This window comes from Acartia tonsa, chromosome 8, assembly GCF_053477335.1.
Source record: "Acartia tonsa isolate MP-2025a chromosome 8, ASM5347733v1, whole genome shotgun sequence".
NCBI classification, from domain to species: Eukaryota; Metazoa; Arthropoda; class Copepoda; order Calanoida; family Acartiidae; genus Acartia; species Acartia tonsa.
The window spans coordinates 9,755,141-9,779,755 of NC_137267.1; the positions used below are offsets into that span (position 1 = coordinate 9,755,141).

The window sequence follows — 24,615 nt, forward strand, 5'->3', positions numbered from 1 at the left end:
TTTTTTCTCTGCTGCAAATTTTTAAAATTTTTTCCCCTCCTGGTTTTTACCAGCAAGGAAGGGGATAAAATAGAAAAATATTTTTAGAACTCTTTATTTTATTCATATTATTCCCCCTTTCATATATTTTTTTAGTTTTTTTTCACCAAAGAGAGTTTCTACCCCCCAAAAGATGTACATGAGACAGACCATATGATTAAAATAGTTGTTTATCGCATCGAATTATAATCATCTTCGGCGGAAATAAAAATGTACAATATTGATAGGATTAAAACTAGTTTTAATATTATGATTGTACATATTCGTAGAAAACTTGATATAATATAATAAGATAAATGATTTTTCAGTAGGTATGACTTTAAACCTGTTCTAATCCAGAGGATATTAATCGGTTTCGAAGCCATACTGGAAAAAACTACTAACCGTTAAGTCACAAGTTGCAGTCACTTCCTTCTTATCCTCTGATTTGGAAACCAACTAGAATTTATTAAAAATTATTATAATCATTTTACTATCAATATAATTTTAAAGTTTTAAATTTTTTTATATCTTCTTAGTTCTCATAAAAAAAATCATGGTTGTATGTATTGTATATTCTGCAAACGATCCACTTACCCCCCCCCCCTTTTTTTTAAAGGGGACTATCCACGAACGAGAGCAAGTGATTCTAAGCACCTAACAGCAGTGACTCTAAATGTTTTTTTTTTTATGAATTTACTAGGGATATGTTTAATATCGCTTTATCAATTTAAAAAAATGAGTTTCAACAAGTTTTTGTTTTATGAAAAAAACTTTGAAAGGTTATGCATATTTTGACTATCTCATCAAATGTTTGTTGAGTTCAAACTGCGGTGACATAAAAGTAATTTTTTTAATGAAAAATGTCAATTTAGAAAAAAGGGATGGTAAATTGTAATATTGTAGTTTTATTAGTGTACTTTCGTATTTTTCAGCATTTGATTATGTATTGGCGTGTTATCTTATTTGAATCTTTGAACTCAACAACGCATTTGATGATATTTCATCAAAAAATGCTATTTCATAGTTTTATTCATAGAAGAAACCCATGGTGAAACGTATTTTTTAGTTGGCATGACTATATCAAACATAAAACCTAGTATATTCACACAAAAAAACTTTGAGATTCACTGCTGGAAGGTGCATAGAATTACTTGCGCTAGTTCGTGGATGGTTCCCTTTTGTAATTATTTCATTCCCCCCCCCCCTGGATATAATAAAATTTCTCATCATCCTATAGGATTTTTGTGTCTGTATATGAGTCGACAAGTAGCTTTTGCTGATTTTCAACTATTTCACCATATCTTTCTTGTTTTTGGTTCGATTTTCACAATTTTTCTGGATAATAGTATCATCTGATGTTTTCAGTACACCCAAGAATTTTTTTAATAACAATATCTTCAAAAGCGAAGGAGCTACTCTACACTTACCTGCGTAACTATTGTCTGTCCAATATCTAGAATGTCTTGTAGTTGGTCTCCATCGGGTAGGATAATATTTTTAAAGGGTACTAAAATTAAATTTTGTGATTATTTTGATTATAATATTGAAACATAAAAGGTGGGTAAGAAGGGGGAGAAAAAAGAGAAGGGGGTTGTGGGGAAATTTGCCTTTAGAATTGTTAATCAGAATCACATTCCCTTTTCCCTGAGTATGCATTTGACTGAAAGAATGCACCGAACTTTACGATATTACGTTATTAGAAAAATGACCCTTTTATATAATATTGCAAGCTAAAAAGTGTAAATCCGAACAAAACAGGCGAAGACACTTAAAAATTTATTTAGATAGACAAAAAAGACACAAAACGATATGATATACCTAGAACATGCAATTTTTCTAATAAAGGGGGAGGTTTTTAATGCAACCATCTCGTAATCAGTGAGCAAATGGCACTTAGAATTCGAATTTCCATCTATAATTTTGCATGAGTAATCCTTGGTAGATCTATTTTCCCTAAATCGAACAAAAAGTTGGAAAAGTAACGGCTAACGGCTGGCGGCTCATCTGTTTTGCCATTTGTTTGATATCTATATTGCAAATTAGTCACGAAACCTCTCTCAACATTACACTCTTTTCTACTCCAAAACGCTATCAAACGGTTCTAGACGGTAGCTGTTGGTACTAGAAGTTTTAAAATTGGTTATTGCTATCATTTAACATGAATTAAACCAAAAATATGTTTCAAAAAGTTGATTCCTACGTAATTGATGATTGATTTACCCTGAAAATAGGCAAAAAACGGCTGAGCCGCTAGCCGTTACTTTTCCAACTTTTTGTTCGATTTAGGGAAAATAGACCTATCAAGGATTACTCATGCAAAAGTTTAGATCGAAATTCGAATTCGAAGTGTCATTTGCTCACTGATTACGAGAGGGTTGCATTAAAAAACCCCCCCTTAAGAACAGCTGAAATGAACTCACCTACACACTGTTTGCAACCTTGAACAATTGTGTCAATCAGCATGTAATCATCTTCAATAGACTTGACTATCCCAAGAACATCACAATCCTTGGTCAGGGAAGCAAAGTTGTCCACATACTTCTTACTCTATAATATAAATAAGGTTCATAATATTAAGTTACATGAAAATACCAGAGTAAAATATTTTTAATATGAAAACCTATAAAGGTTTCATAGTAATAAATCAATTTAAAGGGAGGGGGCGGAAGTGACACTTTTTGAAACCAGAACTTAATGTCATAGGAGCTCAACTAAATAAAGAGTTCTTCGATTTGGCATGGCAGTTGCTTTAGAGAGGCAAAATATGGAACTAAAAAGAAACGGCGGTAGGACCGCCTTTCCCGCCGAAAATCGCAGTTTACCACCAAAAATATTTTTGACTTTCTCGCCAAATCCGACAATTTTCAACCATCGGAGATAAACCTTTTTAACCGTATATTTTCATTGATAAACAAACAATTACCATGAAGGCACCTTTCAAGGATTCTTTCGCTGTTAGAACAGGGACACCATATTGTTGATCGTCGTACACATACATAAGTTTTCTTATATAATCATTCACCTGAAATATTTCACGGGAATTAATAGTTCATAAGAAAAGGGAGTCGGCACTCCCCCTCCCACATATTTTAAATTTTTTTAATGGAAAACAATTCGTGACTAATGGTCAGCAACTCAACAAAACACGTGATCCTATTCCGACATTTTTTATTCCCCACTCCCATAAAACCCTGGTCGCACTTTTTTCCTCATCATTTAACATTATTTAACAATAGCCTAGTATATTCCTTCAAAAAATGCTTGACATTATAGCTGGAAGGATTAGCGTCACTTACTCTAGTTCGTGCCTAGTACCCTGCATTTTAATCTAATAAAAATTAAAAATTGCGACGAGTTTCAACATAAATTACTTAACATAAATTAAAATTCACCAACCTTATATGTGTCTTTTATGGTCTCCGTCATAGCCTGACAATCGGTTAGATGATAGAAGGGAACCAAAGCCTTAACATCATTGCGCATGCACTCCACCGCCACTTCAAAAGCTGCATTGGTCACCTTAGTGATCTAGAAAAACAAAATTATCTATGAGAGCAGAAAAAGAATGGATTCATTATTACTTCGATCTTACACCAGATTGCGCATGTACTCCGAAGTGAAACTTGTAGATGGCTAAAGTAACAATCCCCTCCTACTGGATGAACAATCTGACAGATAAGTGGTAGGAGGGTATTAAAAGATTTTATATAATATACTTTCGAGTAGTGACATTTTAAATATCTCAGTATAAATTGATTATGAAGACAATAAAAATGTATTTTCGCTTCTGAAGTAAAAATTCCAAAATAAAGTTATTTAGGAATATTTTTTCTTTTGAAAAATTATTTGACTTTTAAAAGATGTTAAATTTATACCCTGGCAGCATAAAATAATCCAATCTTTAATTCTGTAGGATAATACATGTTTGGTTTTCTTCCTTGGGCTTGCATATTTGCTTCCGCAAGTCTCTTAAGCACAATCCTTAAAAGAGTATTTGTTTTATTTTAACAGCCGCCGGTAAAATCGTTTTTTAGTCTACTCTATTATTATATTATAAAGAATGTCCGTCCGTCCGTCATCTGTAGGGAACGAAAAAAGTGAAATATGAACTTCTCGGCTGCTGTTCAAGATACAGAACATAATTTACTTGGCCCGTCATCAGGATACAAAAACTCATTTCATATCTTATGTATGTTTTCGTGCCTGTTTTTAATGTTTTCTTTCTCAGTTTATGTATTTTTTTTTAAGTCAGTGAACATCTGATCGGAGTATAAAGACAAAATAAAACAGGAACGATAGTAAAAGCAATGAAATATGCAATTTCGATGTTTTTCTTCGCAAGTTAATATTATATATAATGCAACTACTTCTTTTAAAGAATAAAGAAAAAATATGATCATTTTGATAGTAAAAAAAAGTATTCATTACCTTCCAGTTTCATGATTTACTTTGACAACTGCACAGTTGATTGTCTGAAACATAATTTAGAGTTTACATGCATGATAAAAGGTAGTCTTACCAAATCAGATGGTTTGACAAAGAGAGTGAAGGTTTCTGGTGGAATCCGTAAAGGTTATGTGTTATAAGTTAAAAACAGTAGTAGAACGATAAAAATTTATGTTAACTTTTTATAAAAAAAATTTATGTTAACTTATTATAAAAAAAATTTATGTTAACTTTTTATAAAAAAAATTTGTCTATAGTTCTTTTCAATAAGAAATACACATATTTAGTGAATATTATCGTTCTACTACTATTTTTAAGCAGGGAGTAAGGGAGGGGACAATGGATCGAATATTCAATTTTTAGGAGTCTCAGACTTTGGGGACTGGCTTAAAGGGAACATGCAAGAATTTGGCAGTTTCTAACCAATCTTGGGGACCAATTATGAATGACGTCACGCAAAATCATGCATAATCTCGCGGCAAACTAGCGCGTCAACAAAAAGATAAACAATAATAAGCAGACAGAATATTTTGATTTTGAAAATTATTTTGTAAATTGAATCATTACATTTTTTATATCTAATTCTTGTTTAATGTTAATTCATTCCGATTAGTGCGTTGTAGAAAGAAATTATATTAAGATTATTAGTTATTATGAGCAAAGCCTTCCTATAATTAGGTCCCGCACATTTGTACGTCCGTAACGGTTAGCTCTTTTCGTTACTTTAGACATGTTAGATGTTTCTTATTGATTTAATGTAAAGGCAAAAGTTTTTTGTCTTTAGCTTAATATTTCTGTAATTAATGATCCGACTAATTTCAAAATTTTAGGGAAAATTCACAAAGTCCTGAGTTGTTCAAGGTTAGTTTATCATTAAAATCTCAAGATGGTGTTATTTTATTTTTCTGTCCTGGATGCTAGGAGCGCAGCTACCATTTATCCTAAGATATGTTACTTAAACCTTAAGATCTTTAAAATTAAGATGTACTTATGTTCTCAACTATTTTATTTATGTAGTATGAAATTTTGACGCAAGGTATCTCATTTTTATTTCGTTAAATGAAATAACTTGAGTTAAAAGTTCTGTAGGAAGGTAATTGTTTTAGTAAGTTTTGTAATATAATTATTTAAAGGCTTTTTCATGTCTAAGCTTTTTAATAAATACAATAAAAAAAATTGGGTAAAAGATGTTGTAAAAGTAAAATGGTATGTTTCCTTAATTTTCCGAAGTTCAAATAATAACAATTATGGAAATGAATTGTAAACAAGGGTTTTGATCTCTAGAATCAAGGCTTGTAGTAAAGCATCAGTTTAAGGATGGTGCATTTCGAATTAAAAACAATTCAAAAAGTCAAAAATTTCCACTAAAGGTTGCTATATTGCAAATACTTGTTTAATCTGTAAATATCTGGGTTTTCAACCTTAAAGGGTCACAACTATAAAATTGAATTAATTGCCCATTGTCCCCTCCCTTACTCCCTGATTTTTAAGCCTTAAATACACACCTTTACGGATTCTACCAGAAACCTACCCTCTCTTTAAAGTATTTATAACGATGCCTAAATATTGAAAGTTTATAAAAAGCTACGACAAATGTTCCATATATCTATCCCAAAAATACCTGAAGAAAGCTTTTTAGCATTTTACCTAATCGTCGTAGAAATCAATCTTTCAAATTTTAATTTAAAACAATTATCATATTTCAAAATAAATCCAGTAAACAAAGCAAGAATATATAAGTTTGTAATAGACAAACTGACTATCTGCTACTGATTTTATAGTTTGAAAAGGGTTGAACATTTTTAACATAGTAAAACGGACGGACGCTTACGTTAATAGTAGATCACTCATAAAAACATTCTTAAGATATCGTATAAATGTAAAACAAAAAAAAACATTTCCAGTTTGTAGCTCCAAATCCGATTCATCCCTTTCGGCCCCTCGGAGCCAACAAAACAGAAAATGATCAATTATTATTACCTTGCCCACGTACAAGTCCTCCATTGATTTCAAAAAAAGGTATCCTAACATAGATGACCAAGTTTAGATTAATTGTATGTATAGTTTTTACTCCAATACAATAAACTTTGAGTTTCTTAGATTTAAAGTATGAAAGGATATAAATATTAGGGTTGGCAATCCGAATCCGGAATTCGCCCAATTTTGGAATCCGAATCCGGAATTCGTTTTTAAATAGCGGATTCGGATTCTTAATTGGTAGGCTAAAATTAGCGTAATTAGTTTTTTCATTCAACTCTCCCTTTTCGAAGGCAAAGATTATCATTATTATATGTATATAATATATTTTAAAATCTGGTTCGATTCTCGAAATTTCATTATAGGAAACACCAAGAACATTAATTTTTAGGACATATGTAGCACTTAAATTGTTTAATTCTTTAAAAAAGCTTTTTAAAATATTGCTAGAATACGGAATCAGAGAGAATCCGCCATTTTTTTTGACGGATTCTTGTAAGAATTCGAAACCGGTCCAAAAATTTGACGGATTGGCATCCCTAATAAATAAGCAAAAGGAAGTGAAGAAATGCACACTTCTTAATAAAATTTCAAAATCATTAGCAATGAGAAAAACTCTTTAAAAAGACACTTTTATGTTAGCACAACAACCGGCGGCGGTTTGGTTACCTCATATTGCATCTGAACCACAATAGGACCTTTTGCGAAGAAAAATTATGTATTTTTATTATTCTTTGAAATTAGGTTAGGTTTAGTTAATGTTAGAAATGCCTAGCAGGGGCCGGCTAGAAATGTATCTTTGAATTAAAGTGAAAAGACCGTACAAATTGTTATGATTATCATTGGCCATCATTCCTCGGACATGGTTGTAGAAGGACACAACAGCCATATGTTGATCATCAGAAATTGATTTCACCACTCCCAGTGATTCATCCCCGACTTCAACATCTGAGCTTGTGAATATTCTAAAAGAAATTAATAAGATCTTGAAGAAATAAGGATGATGTGGGGGGGGGGGGGCGAGTGGGTCCATTTCCCCCTTTTTTACTGTTATTATAAGTTGCGGAAGTCATATATATGTATATTAAGCCCCATTCCAGTTTCAAAAGTGACTTTGCTCTTATGGCTGCCGGCGCCTGGGGGGTATAAGAAGTGCCCACCCCCTTATAAAACCAAAAAATTAAATTCCACATTAAAATGCTGATTACGAATCTGAAAACCGTTTTGAAAAATATTGTTCCTAGTTCCAATAAGATCCCATTAAGTACCTAAAAACAGCGGATTTAGTCAAAATTGTTCATTTTGGTAGGTTATTTGAACAAGAACAATTATTTTCAGGACACAAAGTGGAGTGCAAGATAGTTGCTCTGGACCCATAAATTCAAAATTTTGCAGTTTTAATATGCTGACTCACATGAAAGCCTTAACTTGTGGGTTTATTTGGGTGTGTATTGTTATACTCCCCCCTAGGGCGGGCACATTTTATACCCCCCGCGCGCCCGTTGTTTTTGGATTAAAAATCTCTTTCAAGTTTCACAGGGTTTTAAATTGGCCCAGTAACCCTTGCCAATGTCTACTAATGTGAAATTTCAAAATCGACCCACCCTAGGGGGGAGTATAACAATACACACCCAAATAAACCCACAAGTTAAGGCTTTCATGTGAGTCAGCATATTAAAACTGCAAAATTTTGAATTTATGAATTTCAAAGCACGTTTATTAATTTTTATGTACCTAATCAATTCCTTTTATTGATTCCTTAAATAAAACACTTTTTAAAAACATTCAAATAAACCACCAAACTATTTTAAAGGGTTTTATATATATAATATAGGTATCCGATCGCCGTAAATGTTTTCCTCTAAGATTATAATTCTTACTTTGCTTGTGACTTGACAAGAGTTTGTTTAGAGGTTAGAAGGAAAAAGTTCCGCTCAGGGTCCAGAGCAACTATCTTGCACTCCACTTCGTGTCCTAAATATAAATGTTCTTGTTACAGAATATTTTTAAAAAAAAAGTCATCATGGTATGGTTAAGACGGGGCTTCCAGCTCTCCCCCCCCCCCATACTCTACTCACCAAAATGGCATATAGCATATACGTGGATTTTATGACATCAATTTAGGTTGCTATCATGGTACTAGCTTATTGGTCAGTTCGTTCATCCAGTAGGATGGAAGGGAAATTGGTAAAGGGGGTGGATGGAGGGTATCGTCATTTTAGCCCGCTGTAAGTTTCACTTTCTTAGATAACATAAAAATCTAGTGTAAGGTCCAGGTAATAATACATACATTCTCTCCAAAAATCATAAACACTTACACTTTACATTTATGCATTCATAGACCCAAACATTCTTAATCTTTATTAAGGGGGGGGGGGGGGGGGGTAATGCAACCATCTCGTAATCAATGAGTAAAAGGCACTTAGAATTCGAATTTCCATCTGAAATTTTGCATGAGTAATCCTTGATAGGTATATTTTCCCTAAATCGAAAAATAAGTTGGAAAAGTAAAAGTGGCGGTTTAGCCGTTTTGCCATTTTTTGGCTTTCTATATGGCAAATTAGTCACGAAACCTATCTCCACATAATACTCTTTGCAGTTCCAAAACGTTATCAAACGGTTCTAGCCGGTAGCTGTTGGTACTAGAAGTTTAAAAATTGTTATTGCTATTATAATTATTTAACATGAATTAAACCAAAAATATGATTTAAAAAGTTGATTCCTTCGTAATTAAAGATAAATTTGCCCCGAAAATAGGCACAAAAATGGCTAAACGGCTGAGTTACTTTTCCAACTTTTTGTTCGATTTAGGAAAAATAGACCTACCAAGGATTACTAACTCAAAATTTCAGATCGAAATTCGAATTCTTAGTGCCATTTACTCATTGATTACGAGATGGTTTAATTACCCCCCCCCCCCCCCCTTTACAAAAAAAATTATCTTACTATCAATTCGTTTGCATCAAAAAAAAACATCTCTCGCGTATCAGTAAGGCTCTTTTGTTCAGATAACATAAGAATTACCATCAGTTGACTATCAAATGTCTGTATAAAGTCAAACTAACAATAAAAGGATAATAAATCATAAACCTTTATAAAGACTTTCAAAGCAAATCTGCATATAAGAGTCTCACATAACCTGGTACTTATTACTCTTATTTATATGTCTATTACGTTGTTTTTTTGTCTTATTTAAATGTATAATACTTTGATTTCTAATGTTTTTTTTTATCTATCTTTATGTTAATAACATACCTACAGGAAAGGTAAAGATCAAACTTTGTACTGGAGTATCAGATAGAAAATCCTTTCTGATGAATCCATTTTTTCCATCAACAAAAACTTCCACCCCAGCATCGGTATAACCCTTTACTGTTGCAGTCACTATATCACCTGAATTTTTTTTATTAAGATTAGTAAAACAAATAGGTACCTACTATTTTCTATTTTGCAGTTTAAACAAAGTTATATTTTTTTAAAATTCTTGAATGAATTTGAAAAGAAATATTTTCATTTTCTATAATGATGACTTTTATTCCAAAACGAAAAATTACTTTAATGCTCTAAAACTACATGGCAAAAGTATTTTTTTAATAGTTGGTCAATAGTTATCGCATCGTATATGGTGATAGTAAAATTAAAATTTAATATAAATTCCAGTTTGTTTTATTATTCCACTAGCGGCTACGCCCCCTAGGAGCCTCTAGGGGCACTAAGGTAGGAGGGGGAAAAGTCGACCTCATCCTATTTTAAATTTGAATTTCAAAAGAGTAAAAAAAAAATAGTTTAAAACCTTCCCAGGACATATAAGAAGCTTCTTTGTAAAGGAGAACAATATCAGTCCAGCGTTTAGCGAGATCCTTCGGGACAGACAAAAACGCTTATTACTTTATATATTAGGAAGGAATATTGTCTCAAATAATATACAATATATGCATTTTCAGAATGGATCTAAACTGATTCTAATCCAGTTTCAAAGTTTTTCAAGCCATACTGGAAAATAACTTACCAATTTTGCGCCCCTCCATTTCTGTGGCCTGAAGATGTTCTTTCAGGAGGGTAACAACAGCCTGACCGCTGTAGTGGTCCAGATAAATCACGCGACATTTCACTCGGCGTCCAGCTCTACAAATTTAATTGTTATTTGGGAAAATGACATTTTTTCCACCGGCAGAAATACAGAAATAGATATTCAAATGTGTGTGTGAATGGGGTATTCCTATCCAGTTTTTTTGTTCAGGAATGAATATTTTTTGCCCGAGGGAATAAATGATGGAGCGGTAGCTCATCATTTACTATATAATATAAAAAATTATCAAAATCCAAGATGGCGTCAATACATGTAAAACAATATTTTCAAAACAAAAATTCGAACTGGGGTATTTTTTTTTCAGATTGAATTTCAAAAATCGGTATGACAGTTTTTCCAAAGTCGGTAAGATCTATCGAATGGAAAAGGTTTGAAACCGATAGAACATTTCTTTATACTAAAACATATTTTTTCTCAAGTTTTTCCCATGCTCAGGGAAAAAAATGATACCGGGGAAAAAAATGACTACCTCGGGGAGAAAAAATAATATTAAATTTACATCCACTATTTAAGGGGTCGTTTATGTGCGAATGTATAATGAATATCAGATATTTACGTGGATCATAAGAGGATTGATTTTCATTCCCATGAACAAAATGACCTTTTTGTGAAGATAATTATTGGTTGAAAAGTTTGGACACACACAAATCAAAATCATATTTTTTTAAGGTACCTTAAGTTTTTCAGCCAACATAAAAGATTAATGAGGTTATACAACATGGGTTACAAGTAATTCAAAGTCAAAGTATACGGCCATCTTCCTAAATCATAAAAGCTTCCCAAAAGAAACCTAATAAATACGTATTCTTTAAGCAGCAAAGATTTTCTATATTTAGGATAATTGTGACAGTCTTAAAAGCTTATTATCCTTGTTGAATTAAAATCGGAAGAGATGGCGGGTGCAGTGGAGGAAAATTCACAGTACAGGAGAACCATATGATATTGGTCCAGCAGTCAGCTAGATTGTTTGCTGCACACAGATAGAAAGACACCCAATTACTTTGGTAGAAGGCTAAAACTACCAGTTTTAAATCCAACTTTAAGACATGGATGTTATTGGAAGACTACTTACTCGTAATGACGTTTCAATGATCTATTAATTTTCATGCCAATATTCCGGGCATATGCAAGGGGTGCTACACCTCGCAGACCCTCCTGTTAGCAGCAAAAACGAATAAATATTTGGAGTAGCGTTGGGCCGGATATCTGGCCATATTTTCAATATCTGGCCAGATACCGGATATACGGCTGATTTGTATTGCCAGATATCCGATAATTTGCCCTATATCGAACGTTAACCAGATATCCGGCCGGAACCGGATATCCAGCATTAGAAATCAGCCGGATATCCGGCCAAAAAAGTATCCTGCCAAACCCTAATTTGGAGTTAATAAGTTTACAAGATTTATCTTTAAATTTGTTCACGGGAGTATATTCTACACAAGATTCATTTTTTTTCCAGCTTATGATACAGTAATAAAATGCCGTTATTCGCGGTCATACGAATTACGCAATGTTGGAATTGTGACGCAAATTTCAGATCTCAGTTTTCGCGATTTGAGATAAATTCATCTTTATATCATAGCGAATTGGAAAATCTTGCAAGCATCGCTTTTATCTTATATAGCAAATCAAATAACGAAAAAAAGATATCTCAAAGAGGACTATCCACGAACAAGAGATTCTAAGCACCTTCCAGCATTGACCCATAGTATTTTTTTAGTGAATATACTAGGTTTATGTTTAATATTTGCTTTATCGACTAAAAAGTTAGGTTTCACCATGGTTTAATATGAAAAAAAACTTTGAAATGTTAAGCATTGTTTGGTGCAATATCATCGAATGTTTTGATGAGTTCAAACTGTTGTTTAAAAGCTTTGACACAAAAGTATATTATTGTGATTAAAAATGTATATAAAAAAAGGGTTGGTAACTTGAAACATTTTAATCAATGTACTTTTGCAATTTACAACATTTGATGCTTTTCTGCAGTGTTATTTTATTTTGTCCTTTGAACTCAACAAAGCATTTGATGATATTGCTTTAAAAATTGCTTTACATTTCAAAGTTTTTTTCATATAAAACCATAGTGAAACCTTACTTTTTAGTCATTAAAGCAAATATTAAACATAAACCTAGTATATTCACTAAAAAAATACTATGGGTCAAAGCTGGAAGATGCTTAGAATCACTAGCTCTGGTTCGTGGATAGTCCTCTTTACGTCACCCTTCCAACATTACGTATGACCATGTACGAGAAACTGCATTTGATTACTGTTGTTGTTGTCTTGGCTGCTCGTAGTCCGTTTCCGGTCCGGGTTGTCATCAGTAGGATGAGGGAGGGGGGGGGGCGTGGGCTTATGGTGGGGGCTCTGGAGGGGGGCGTTGGAGGGGAGGAAGGCTGGTGAAACTTGGATGAGGAGAGGAAGGCAGCTATATGGGTGGGATTTTGCCAAAGGTCCATAGGAGTAAGATTTGTAGGATTATTTGGGCATGAAAAGAGGTGTTGGACTGTTTCTGGGGTAGGATTAGCAGGACAGGATGGGCAATTGGGGGTAAGTGAAGCGTTGATGGAATGGAGGTAGCTTTGAAGTTTAGGACAATAGTTGGATCTTAATTGGGAGAGGATGGTTCTGTAGTGCCTGGGAAGTTGGATTTTGGAGGGGTTGATGTCAGGGGGAGCTTGATTAAGGACAGGATTAGGGGGGTAAGAATTTATGGCTTGGGTGACAGCTGAGGTGTGGAGTCTGGAGATTGTGGATTTGTAGTTTGTGGGAAGGAGGGTGTTGTCGGGAGAAAGAAAAGGTTGGAGAGAAGGAAGGAACATGGATTGAAGGGTTGATTTTTTGGATCTAGGGCCAGGGGGGGTTGTGACGTTGTGGAAGGATGGGTGGGAGGGGCGGAGGGAGGAGGCCAGGTATTGGGAACAAAGAAGGGAAAGGTGGTTCCGTACTGGTAGGATTTTGGTTTCTTGGTGGCACAATGGTCCTCAAGGCAAAAAAAGTTTGACAAAACCCACCAGAAAAACGGACTATATGGCCATCATATATACCCATTGGGGGGCCAGGAACTGATTTTCTTAAAATCATAGCTGTTCCTTCTTGGGATTTATTCCATTTTAAAGATAATAGACCGAATTCCTTAAAAAAATAAGGTTGTTTGTCACTATTTTTGTTGCTATGGTTTCAGAATAGAAAAAATCTTTATAAACCCTGAAAATCTGGCTCGGGTAGATCACAAAAAGTCATGACCCAACATTTTCCCCCCATTGGCAGAAAAGTTAGAGCACCTCAAAGTTTTTTTAACCATGCCCTGGTGTATTGGCCCCAGAGGGCCTCCCAGAGGAGCTAGCAGAAATCTAAAGGTACCTATAGAACCACAATCGCTGGCTCTAACTATGATTTATAGTTGCCGGAGATGCTGGCCGGCCTCCTTCCTGCCTTTAAGTGGCGGCAAAATTAGCGCATCCCAAAAATGACCATTTTTTGACGTGTTTTTTGCGCGTAGCGCAGCGTGTGTGCAGGGCGCAGCCACGTGTATTCCAACTTTTTTGTAGGCCATCCCAAGCCGGTTCAGCAGATGTGCGGCCGGAGGCGGTCTGACCAGCCGTTTGGCCAACAGCGGCCGTAAAAGGTCGCAAAAATTGTTAAAAATCAACGTTTTTGCGGATTTTTGGTGGGCCGGTGCGGCCAAAACCATCTAACCATCTAAACACACTGTTTTTGGCGGATATGTGTCCTGAACTGGTCGGCCAAATGGCCTGGCTGCACCGGCCCACCAAAGATCTGCAAAAACATCAATTTTTGATGATTTTTGCAACCTTTGACGGCCGTTGTTGGCCAAACGACTGGGCCGACCGCCTCCGGCCGCACATCTGCTAAACCGGCTTGGGATGGCCTACAAAAAAGTTGGAATACACGTGGCTGCGCCCTGCACACACGCTGCGCTATGCGCAAAAAACACGTCAAAAAATGGTCATTTTTGAAATGCGCTAATTATGCCGCCACTTAAAGGCAGGAAGGAGGGCGGCCAGCGTCTCCGGCAACTTTAAATCATAGTTAGAGCCAGCCATTGTGGTTCTATAGGTACCTTTAGATTTCTGCTAGCTCCTCTGGGAGGCCCTCTGGGGCCAATACACCAGGGCATGGTTAAAAAAACTTTGAGGTGCTCTAACTTTTCCGCCAATGGGGGGGAAATGTTAGGTCATGACTTTTTGTGATCTAACCGAGCCAGATTTTCAGGGTTTATAAGGATTTTTTCTATTCTGAAACCATAGCAACAAAAATAGTGACAAACAACCTTATTTTTTTAAGGAATTCGGTCTATTATCTTTAAAATGGAATAAATCCCAAGAAGGAACAGCTATGATTTTAAGAAAATCAGTTCCTGGCCCCCCAATGGGTATATATGATGGCCATATAGTCCGTTATTCTGGTGGGTTTTGTCAAACTTTTTTTGCCTTGAGGACCACTGTGGTGGAGGTGGCTGATGGGAGATTTTTTAGTGGAACCAGTACAGATGCGGAGGGCTTGGTTTTGGAGGACTTGGAGTTTGTCAATGTTGTTTTTGGAGGTGTTAGGAAACCAGACAGGACAGGCATAGGTGGTGATGGGGCGGAGGAGGGTGTTGTAGGTGGTGAAGAGACTCTCCTTCTGGTGGCCCCATTTGGTGCCAGCCAGACATTTGAGGATTCTAAGGCGGGAGGAAATTTTTGAGGAAATGGTGGAGACATGGGAACTGAAATTGAAAAAGGTGTCAAAGGTAACTCCAAGGATTTTAGGGGTTTTCTCAAGGGTGGGAAGGGTGGAGCCGTTGATTTGGACTTGAGGATGGAGGTTGGATTGATGCTTGTGGTCAGGAGTGAAGAGGTTGACAGTGGATTTGTTGGGGGCTATGGAGAGGCCGTTGGTGGAGGCCCAGTCAGCGATTGAGGAGAGGTGGGAGTTGATGGATTCGACTGGGGGATGTTAGGGGAGGAGTGGAAGGAGTTAAGGTCGTCAGCATAGGAGGAGGTGAGGGCAGGGGGAATGTGGGGGGCATCTGCTATGTAGAAGTTGAAGAGGACAGGGGAGATAACAGAGCCTTGGGGGACGCCAGTGTGGACAATTTTAGGAGAGGCATTGGTGTTTTGATAGGAGCAGAAAGCCATTCTGCCACGCAAGTAGCAGGACAGCCATCTAATGATGTTGGGATGAAGGTTGGAGGAGGAGATTTTTTGGAGAAGGAGGTGGATAGGAATGCAGTCAAATGCTTTGGAAAGGTCGACGGTCTGATTACTGTCTATCGTTTGTATTCACCTATTCACTAATTTATCCGTTTTCCTGCCTTTAATGTGAGAGAAAGTTGATCGTCTGTGACTTGTCTTATCAATGCATCTGTAAACACTTCACCAAACTAGAAAAAAAATGTAATCAGTTGAACGCAAAAATACTTAAAAATAATAATGTTGCTAGTAGGGATGGGAATCCGTCGAATTTTTGGGCCGGATTCGGATTCCGGATTCTGAAGGAATCCGTCAAAAAAAGTGACGGATTCTTGTGGATTCCGGATTCTTATTTTTGGCGGATTCCGGATTCGGATTCCGGATTCTAGCAGTATTTTAAAAGGCCGTCCGTCACAGAGGGATAGCTTTTTTCGTTAATTTATCACTATGTTACTTGGTTGAAGCCTTGATTTGTTTAAAGTGTTGACTTCCAGCATAACTAAAACATTTACATCACATTAGTAATTATTAAAATTTGTTATGTAGAAAAAAATTTAAGTGCTACGTATGTCCTAAAAACGTGCTTGGAACCTATTTAAATTAAATTTAGCCTACCAATTTAGAATCCGGAATCCGCTATAAAAAACGGATTCCGGATCCGGATTCGGATTCCAAAATTGGCCGAAAATTTGGCGGATTCCGGATTCGGATTCCGGATCCGGATTCCCATCACTAGTTGCTAGGTTCTCTTTAGCCGTCTGTTTTTCTTTACTTTCGGCTGCAGCCAAGAGCAGCTTTAGCCTTTTAAAGTCCTTCAATGGCTAATCAATTGTAGAAGTAACTAACCCTAGCCTCCAGGTATCAAAATGTAATGGGAAGTACCACTCTTATCAAAATTACTCTTTAGCAAAATTAAATCTAGGTTTTACATGACCCCCCCCAAAAATAGCTTAAAACCAACAGAGGACCATGTAAGATTCTAATCTGAACCTTTTTAGATGAACCACAGTTGTCTGGACAGAACATGTGGAAATTTCAAAGCTATCAAATTGACGAGGACCAACCAGCCCAGCATTAAGTAATTGAGGACCAACCAGCCCAGCATTAAGTAATTGAAGAATATATGTGGATGTTGATAGAGATTGATGTAAACCGATGGATATGAGATGTTCATTAAGTCAAAGCAACCAAAATATAAGTCATGGAATGTTGAAGGAATCTACAGAACTTGCAAGATGTCTACATTCTTCAATAATCCATCATGCCACCCTTTGTGTTTTGAATCATTATATCTTTCTCTTTATTCAAGTCATTAACTTCCAATTTATTGATTTTATTCCTATTATTAAATTCGTCAAATGCTTTGCTAAATTCAAACCTACATAAACAGCAAAAAATAGTATAAATATCAAAAAAAAAGTACAAAACACAATTTTATATCAAATGTTTTTCCAATGTCAAACTAGCATTAATATGATAAATAAACTGTTCCCACCTTGCCAGAGGAACTGATGAGATATTAAAATGTTTTCTTATGTCTAATTAGAATTAATTGTACAAATAATCTGTTCCCACCTTGCCAGAGGAACTAATGAGACAAATAAATTCATATGTAATTCCATGTCTGAAAGGCAATTAGCAGAGTTTTAAAAAAAAGTTTTATCTTTCAGACTATTGTAACCAGTAATAATGTTAATAATTCATACATAAATAAGGTGGCTTTAACAGGTATATAAGCTTATTTATTAAGGGGGGGGGAAGTTTGTACACTTATAGGAAATGAAATTCAGTACCAAAGTTTGGGAGGGTACTGTGGGCTTGTTTTTAAAGTTATCAACCTAATTCTTTTTGTAGGCTCTCTTATATGACTGGATATACACGTATTTCTTTGAAAATTGAATTTTGGCACTTTCCTTCTAGGGGCTTGTGGAGCAATAGACCCCCCAAAACACTAAAAATATGAGTTCTGAACTTATTTTTAAAGATATCAACCTGATTTTTTTTAAAATACTTTTTTTAACATAACCGAATCAACGAACCATTACAGATTTCATTTTGGGACTTTCTTTCTAGGGGCTTGTGGAGCAATAGACCCCTCAAAACACTAAAAATATGAGTTCTGACCTTATTTTTAAAGATATCAACCTGATTTTTTTTATAATACTTTTTTAACATAACCGAATCAACGAACCATTACAGATTTCATTTTGGGACTTTCCTTATAGGGGCTTGTGGAGCAATAGACCCCCCAAAACACTAAAAATATGAGTTCTGACCTTATTTTTAAAGATATCAACCTGATTTTTTTTTGATAATACTTTTTTAACATAACCGAATCAACGAACCATTACAGATTTCATTTTGGGACTTTCCTTGTAGGGGCTTGTGGAGCAATAGACCCCCCAAAACACTAAAAATATGAGTTCTGACCTTATTTTAAAGGATATCAACCTGATTTTTTTTATAATACTTTTTTAACATAACCAAATCAACAAACCATTACAGATTTCATTTTGGGACTTTCCTTCTAGGGCTTGTGGAGCAAAAGACCCCCAAACACACTAAAAATATGAGTTCTGACCTTATTTTTAAAGATATCAACCTGATTTTTTTATAATACTTTTTTAACATAACCGAATCAAAGAACCATTACAGATTTCAATTTCAGACTTTCCTTCTAGGGTGTAGTGGAGCAAAAGACCCCTAAAACACTAAAAATATGAGTTCTGACCTTATTTTTAAAGATATCAACCTGATTTTTTTAACACTTTTTTAACATAACCGAACTTGGTAACTTTTACAGATTTCATTTGGGACTTTCCTTCTAGAAGCTAGTGGGGCAAAAGCCATGCTGTATTTGTTGCAATTGAAAAACCAATCAATAACTAATAGTTTTCTTTTTTTTACACTGAATACTTAATTTTTTTCAATTATGTAGATAGTTTTTGACTTTTTTAAATTTTTTTAAATTTGTTAGGATACATCATCATTTTTAGTCTTTGTACAGTATTTCTATACCAAGTATTATGAAACCTTAATCTAGTTGTCTTAATGTAATTTTTTTTAAGAATACTACATAATATTTGAATATGACTGTGAATTGATTCAAGCGCATTTTCATTGGACCCTAGAAGGAAATCAAAATCTGTAATGATTACATAGTTCATTTATGTGAAAAAATTTCACATTAAAAAAATATTTTTAGTGTTTTGCTTCACTAGCTTCTAGAAGGAAAGTCCCAAAATTAAATCTGTAAAAGTTACCAAGTTCAGTGTTAAAAAAGTTTTTTTTTAAAATCAGGTTGATATCTTTAAAAATAAGGTCAGAACTCATATGTTTAGTGTTTTAAGGGGTCTTTTGCTCCACTAGTCCCAAGAAGTAAAGTCCCAAAATGAAATCTGTAATGGTTCATTAAGTCAGTTGTTAAAAAAGTTTTCTTTAAAAAATCAGGTTGACATCTTTAGAAATAAGCTCAGAACTCATATTTTTAGTGTTTTTTGGAGTCTTTTGCTCCACTAGCTCTAGAAGGAAAGTCCCAAAATGAAATCTGTATTGTTTCATAGATTTGGTTATGTTAAAAAAGTATTATAAAAAAATCGGGTTAATATCTTTAAAAATAAGCTCAGAACTCATATTTTTAGTGTTTTTGGGATCTTTGCTCCACTAGCCCCTAGAAGGAAAGTCCCAAAATGAAATCCGTAATGGTTTCTTAGTTCGGTTATGTTAAAAAAGTATTATTTTTAAAAAAACAGTTTGATATATTTAAAAATAAGCTCAGAACTCATATTTTTAGTGTTGGGGTCTTTTGCTCCACAAGCCCCTAGAAAGAGAGTCCTAAAATGAAATCTGTAATAGTACATAGATTTTGGGGGTCTTGCTCCACAAGCCCCTAGAAGGAAAGTACCAAAATGAAATCCGTAATGGTTTCTTCAATTTTCTTTTAGTGTTTTTTTTGGAGTCTTTTGCTCCACTAGCTCTAGAAGGAAAGTCCCAAAATGAAATCTGTAATGGTTCATTGATTCGGTTATGTTAAAAAAGTATTATAAAAAAATCAGGTTGATATCTTTAAAAATAAGGTAAGAACTCATATTTTTAGTGTTTTGGGGGGTCTATTGCTCCACAAGCCCCTAGAAGGAAAGTCCCAAAATGAAATCTGTAATGGTTCGTTGATTCGGTTATGTTAAAAAAGTATTATAAAAAAAATCAGGTTGATATCTTTAAAAATAAGGTCAGAACTCATATTTTTAGTGTTTTGGGGGGTCTATTGCTCCACAAGCCCCTAGAAGGAAAGTCCCAAAATGAAATCCGTAATGGTTTCTTCAATCGGTTATGTTGAAAAAGTATTATTTTTAAAAAATCAGGTAGATATCTTTAAAAATAAGGTCAGAACTCATATTTTTAGTGTTTTTTGGGGTCTTTTGCCCCACAAGGCCCTAGAAGGAAAGTCCCAAAATGAAATCTGTAATGGTTCGTTGATTCGGTTATGTTAAAAAAGTATTATTAAAAAAAATCCGGTTGATATCTTTAAAAATAAGGTCAGAACTCATATTTTTAGTGTTTTGGGGGGTCTATTGCTCCACTAGGCCCTAGAAGGAAAGTCCCAAAATGAAATCTGTAATGGTTCGTTGATTTGGTTATGTTAAAAAAGTATTATAAAAAAAATCAGGTTGATATCTTTAAAAATAAGTTCAGAACTCATATTTTTAGTGTTTTGGGGGGTCTATTGCTCCACAAGCCCCTAGAAGGAAAGTGCCAAAATTCAATTTTCAAAGAAATACGTGTATATCCAGTCATATAAGAAAGCCTACAAAAAGAATTAGGTTGATAACTTTAAAAACAAGCCCACAGTACCCTCCCAAACTTTGGTACTGAATTTCATTTCCTATAAGTGTACAAACTTCCCCCCCCCCCCTTATTTATATGGACGTCTATGAGGTATATTTAGCTAAAGGAGTTAAAATAAATGGCAACTTTTTATTGGGCTTAGTTATATGAGAATTCTGCATAAAGTGATAAAAAGAAACCTGCATAATAATCTACAAAATTATAGTCTTTTAAGAAGTAAATATTTCAACATACATTAATCTTACTTTCTTCAGCTCTTAACTGAGTAACTTCAACATCTAACAGCAACCTTTTTAGGTTGATGAGATCAGCCAAACCTTAAAGTCCATTGCCAGCTGAGAGTTCATCCAGTTGCTGAATAAATAGTGGAAGACTAACTACTACAGATCTGTGGAGCCTGTCTGATCCAAATAGTGTGAGAGCTGCTGTGGAGCTTAAGCCTACACTATAGCTGCCAAAGGTATAATTTCCTTACAATTCATTTGAACCAATAAGAGTCCATCAATGATTCCTCAATGTTCTAAATGTAATTGGAAATGTGAATGAGTCCTGTGGCCACCACAATTATAAATAAGACCTTCCATAGCCGCCTCATAATAGTGTTGACTATGTCCTGTGGCCACCTATATGAACCCACTAATGGTTTCTTTTTGTTCAGGACTCGGATCAGGAGTTCAAAGCCTTTGTAGCAGGCCCAGAGATAGGACAATTGATAAAATCAAGAGCCTTAACCAACAGATATCAAAACTAATAAATTAAGAAGATCAAAGTGGAAGTTTCACCAACCACAACAACGCCAATGTGGGATATTGAACAGTACTAGTCATAATCCGGGTGTTCCTGAAAACAGAAACAGCATACCTGCAATGTAAGTTTTTATTCATCCTTGAAACTAAGCCCATTTGCCGAACTTCTTACAGTGAAAATAGGACTTTTAATAAGCTTATATACATTTTATATTTTATTAACCTTCTTTTATCTTTATTTTATTTCTACAATAATAGTTACTGTTAAAGCCTTCGTCTATTGTATATAAATATACTGTTGTAATAAATATTGGTCTCTTAAACATTTTACCTAAACTTTAACTTAACTTCATTTGAATCAAATTTTTAATTCACAATACCAAAAATAATTCTCCTTTTTTATTTTAGGTAATTTTTTACCGTAAAAGAACCAATGAGAGAATTTGAATTATGAGTAATGAATACATATGCTTTAAGACTGAAATGAAATGAAGACGCTGTCAGACTAGGAACAGACGGCACCTGAGGGTTGGATTGGCTGAAGCATAAGGTACTTGCCATCCGCCACAGACCAATAGTTATATTATCTGTAGAGAAGCGATTACCGAGATCTTAAGCTTCAGGAAGACAGACGGTCAGACAGACATCAACGTACTTTGTATTATAGAGAGCAGCAACGCACCCAGGTGCCTTCACGAGGATGACGCGAATTATTAAATTAAAATTACCGAACAGTTGGAAACCCAGTTGTTTTGGTTTGGATAAAAACTTTTAGCAGACATTATAAAGCTGTTCAATGTTGGCAAGACCATCACTGATTACAAGGTTAATTTTCATTATTTCCTTTCAAACAGGGACAAGGGACGAGCAAAGAATTCTGACAAAAAGTTTTAAGTTAAAATTTCCCCGCAGCCCACTTCCTCCTTTCCCCTTCATCTTACCCACTTCCCAGCTTTAGTATAAATGTAGCCAAAATTTAATGAAATTATTCCTATTCTAGCAACGACTTCTTGTCCTTCTGTATATTTTTTGGGATCATCGTGATTTGAGGGTAAAAGATTCTGTAAAGTTCAACATTTCGCAATAATCTTTAAATAATATCATACAATTGTATAATACACACCCGTAAGCTTGATTAAATAGTTTTGAAGGCATGTGTATAATATAAAACTTCAGCCGCATTTAGTACCTTGGCGTAAAAGGATCGAAGAATAGGCCAATCGAAATAAATTACAAGTAGGGAAATACATTTACGGTCATAAACAATATTATTGTAAGCATAAATTTCTATATAAAAAGAAAAAGTTTAATGGCTTTACTAATTAAAAAATGCCAACACTTTTAATATAACAAATATGATCACTAGAATATATTCTTGTGCTTAGGTATTTAGGTTAATTTTAATTTTGATAATGTTTCATGATTTAAAAATGTTGAATGCCTGGTGAATGTAACCGAACGCATTAGTTCCATATGATACTTTGATCCCGTTTTCCATTACTTGTTCAACCTAGATTGTTTATTATATTCATTTGTTTGAAACCCTGCTTGATGTCTAGAACTTAATACTAATAGCTAGAATGGGAAATAACTTGGTCCAAAAACCAGGGTGTCGGAGCCGTATAATTTTGATGCGGCTCCGGATCCAGCTCCGGATCCGGCTCCTACCTTAAAATTAATATATCAATTTTTCTTCATTATTGAATTTGATAAAATAAAATAAATAATATAAAATATTTTGCTTTTATTTGATTAAAGCTATATAAAAGTAGAAGGATGTGTGTCTAATTGTTGAGTAACAATAGTTTTTCAGTTTATTATATGGAAATAGACCGTTGCCAAATTATAATATTACTTTAAAAAATCATTTTAGCTAGTCCGGAGCCGGAGCCGTTTTTAACGAAAAATACGGCTCCGGATCCGGCTCCAGCTCCACCAAAAATGTTGCTGCTCACGGCTCCCGGCTCCGGAACCCTGCCAAAAACAATAGCAACTCATTACTATACACACTGGCAGGGTTAAAACTTCAAGACAAGGGTCGTACAATCGAAGGGTTGGTTGTCGGTTGGATGTTATGTAACCTAATAGGTATTATATAGTAAGCGGATGATGACTTGAGATTAAATTAGAATCCCACCCAAATGAGATAATTTTGGTTATTTTAATTTAATTTTTACTAAGGATTTGTTGTCTCTAGAAAGTAGATGCAAAAAGTTTTACAGGTAGAAAAAAAGGAAATCAGTCGTTATCAACAACAAAAAAAGCCCATTAGTCCGATACATAATATCATTTCCAGCAATCAATTTTCCCCATAAATTGAAAGAAAAGAATATAATTCCTTAGTTCTGATGAGTGAACCAGGCATAGTGTTGTACAAGCTGGCATCAGAAGGATTCTTCAAGTTCTGATACAGCTTATCTAAACACAATAAATTATAATAATTTCATCAATAAACAATATTATATAAGCTTGTTAAAACAACTCGGTAACTTTAAGCTTCCACAGTTCATCAATGTAAAATTAAGACCAATGTCATCTACCCAAACAATATGTTAGGATAAAGATTTCCTTTCATTTCTGGCAACAAGAAAATTCAACAATATATAATTTTTTAGATTTTTAAGTTTGAAAATTGAGGTTTTATAAAAAAGAACTTTGTTTATAGTTATTTTAAACGTCATCCTTTTATAAATTGCAAAAATAATATATCACACATACCTTGATCGCATTTCAAAGTAAGAACATGTCCATGTTTTTTGGCCACATAACATATAACTACTGACCCGAGTGGTAGATTTTTACGATACCTGAACAAAAAAAATATTGGTCTATCTGAGTAGGCAGCCGTAAGCCTTTACTATTCCAACTTTTTAATCGATTTAGGGAAAATAGACCTACCAAAGATTACTCTTACAAAATTTCCTTCTGAAATTCGGATTCTAAGTGCCATTTGCGCATTGATTACAACAAGTAACAGTAGCTTTTCATGCTTATTATAGGTTAGGTTAAACAAAGGTTGAAAAATGGCAACTTTAGGAGCTAGAACTTTTTGATTTACATAAGTCTTTTTCTTGTATTCATTCGAATCCGGTGGATAGGAACCGGTTCTCATCCATACGAAAAAACTATGCCTAGCATCGTATTATATCCATCTTTCTACGAATATAAAAATGTAAAATCAAAAGATTAAAACCACCTCGGGCCTAAAAAACTAGTTTTAATCTTGTAATTGTACATTCTATATCCGCGAAAAGCCGTTTATAATACGATGCGAGAAATAACTATTA

At 34.6% G+C, this 24,615-nt stretch overlaps 1 protein-coding gene across 1 annotated transcript in view; it reads right to left on the reverse strand.

The window, feature by feature from the left end:
* LOC145325689 (protein RRP5 homolog) overlaps positions 1–24,615 on the reverse strand; it is a 48,130-nt gene that overhangs the window by 9,924 nt on the left and 13,591 nt on the right. The window contains exons 9-27 of the mRNA XM_080168644.1: positions 24,047–24,135; positions 23,666–23,746; positions 22,770–22,837; positions 22,320–22,389; positions 22,057–22,142; positions 15,860–15,928; positions 11,607–11,689; positions 10,454–10,569; positions 9,700–9,837; positions 8,325–8,418; positions 7,298–7,409; positions 6,448–6,489; positions 4,450–4,493; positions 3,897–4,002; positions 3,418–3,549; positions 2,945–3,043; positions 2,442–2,568; positions 1,449–1,528; positions 424–477 (exon numbers count right to left, since the gene is read on the reverse strand). Coding sequence (XP_080024770.1) covers positions 424–477; positions 1,449–1,528; positions 2,442–2,568; positions 2,945–3,043; positions 3,418–3,549; positions 3,897–4,002; positions 4,450–4,493; positions 6,448–6,489; positions 7,298–7,409; positions 8,325–8,418; positions 9,700–9,837; positions 10,454–10,569; positions 11,607–11,689; positions 15,860–15,928; positions 22,057–22,142; positions 22,320–22,389; positions 22,770–22,837; positions 23,666–23,746; positions 24,047–24,135 — 1,690 coding nt within the window. The remainder of the gene's footprint in view (positions 1–423; positions 478–1,448; positions 1,529–2,441; positions 2,569–2,944; positions 3,044–3,417; positions 3,550–3,896; positions 4,003–4,449; positions 4,494–6,447; positions 6,490–7,297; positions 7,410–8,324; positions 8,419–9,699; positions 9,838–10,453; positions 10,570–11,606; positions 11,690–15,859; positions 15,929–22,056; positions 22,143–22,319; positions 22,390–22,769; positions 22,838–23,665; positions 23,747–24,046; positions 24,136–24,615) is intronic.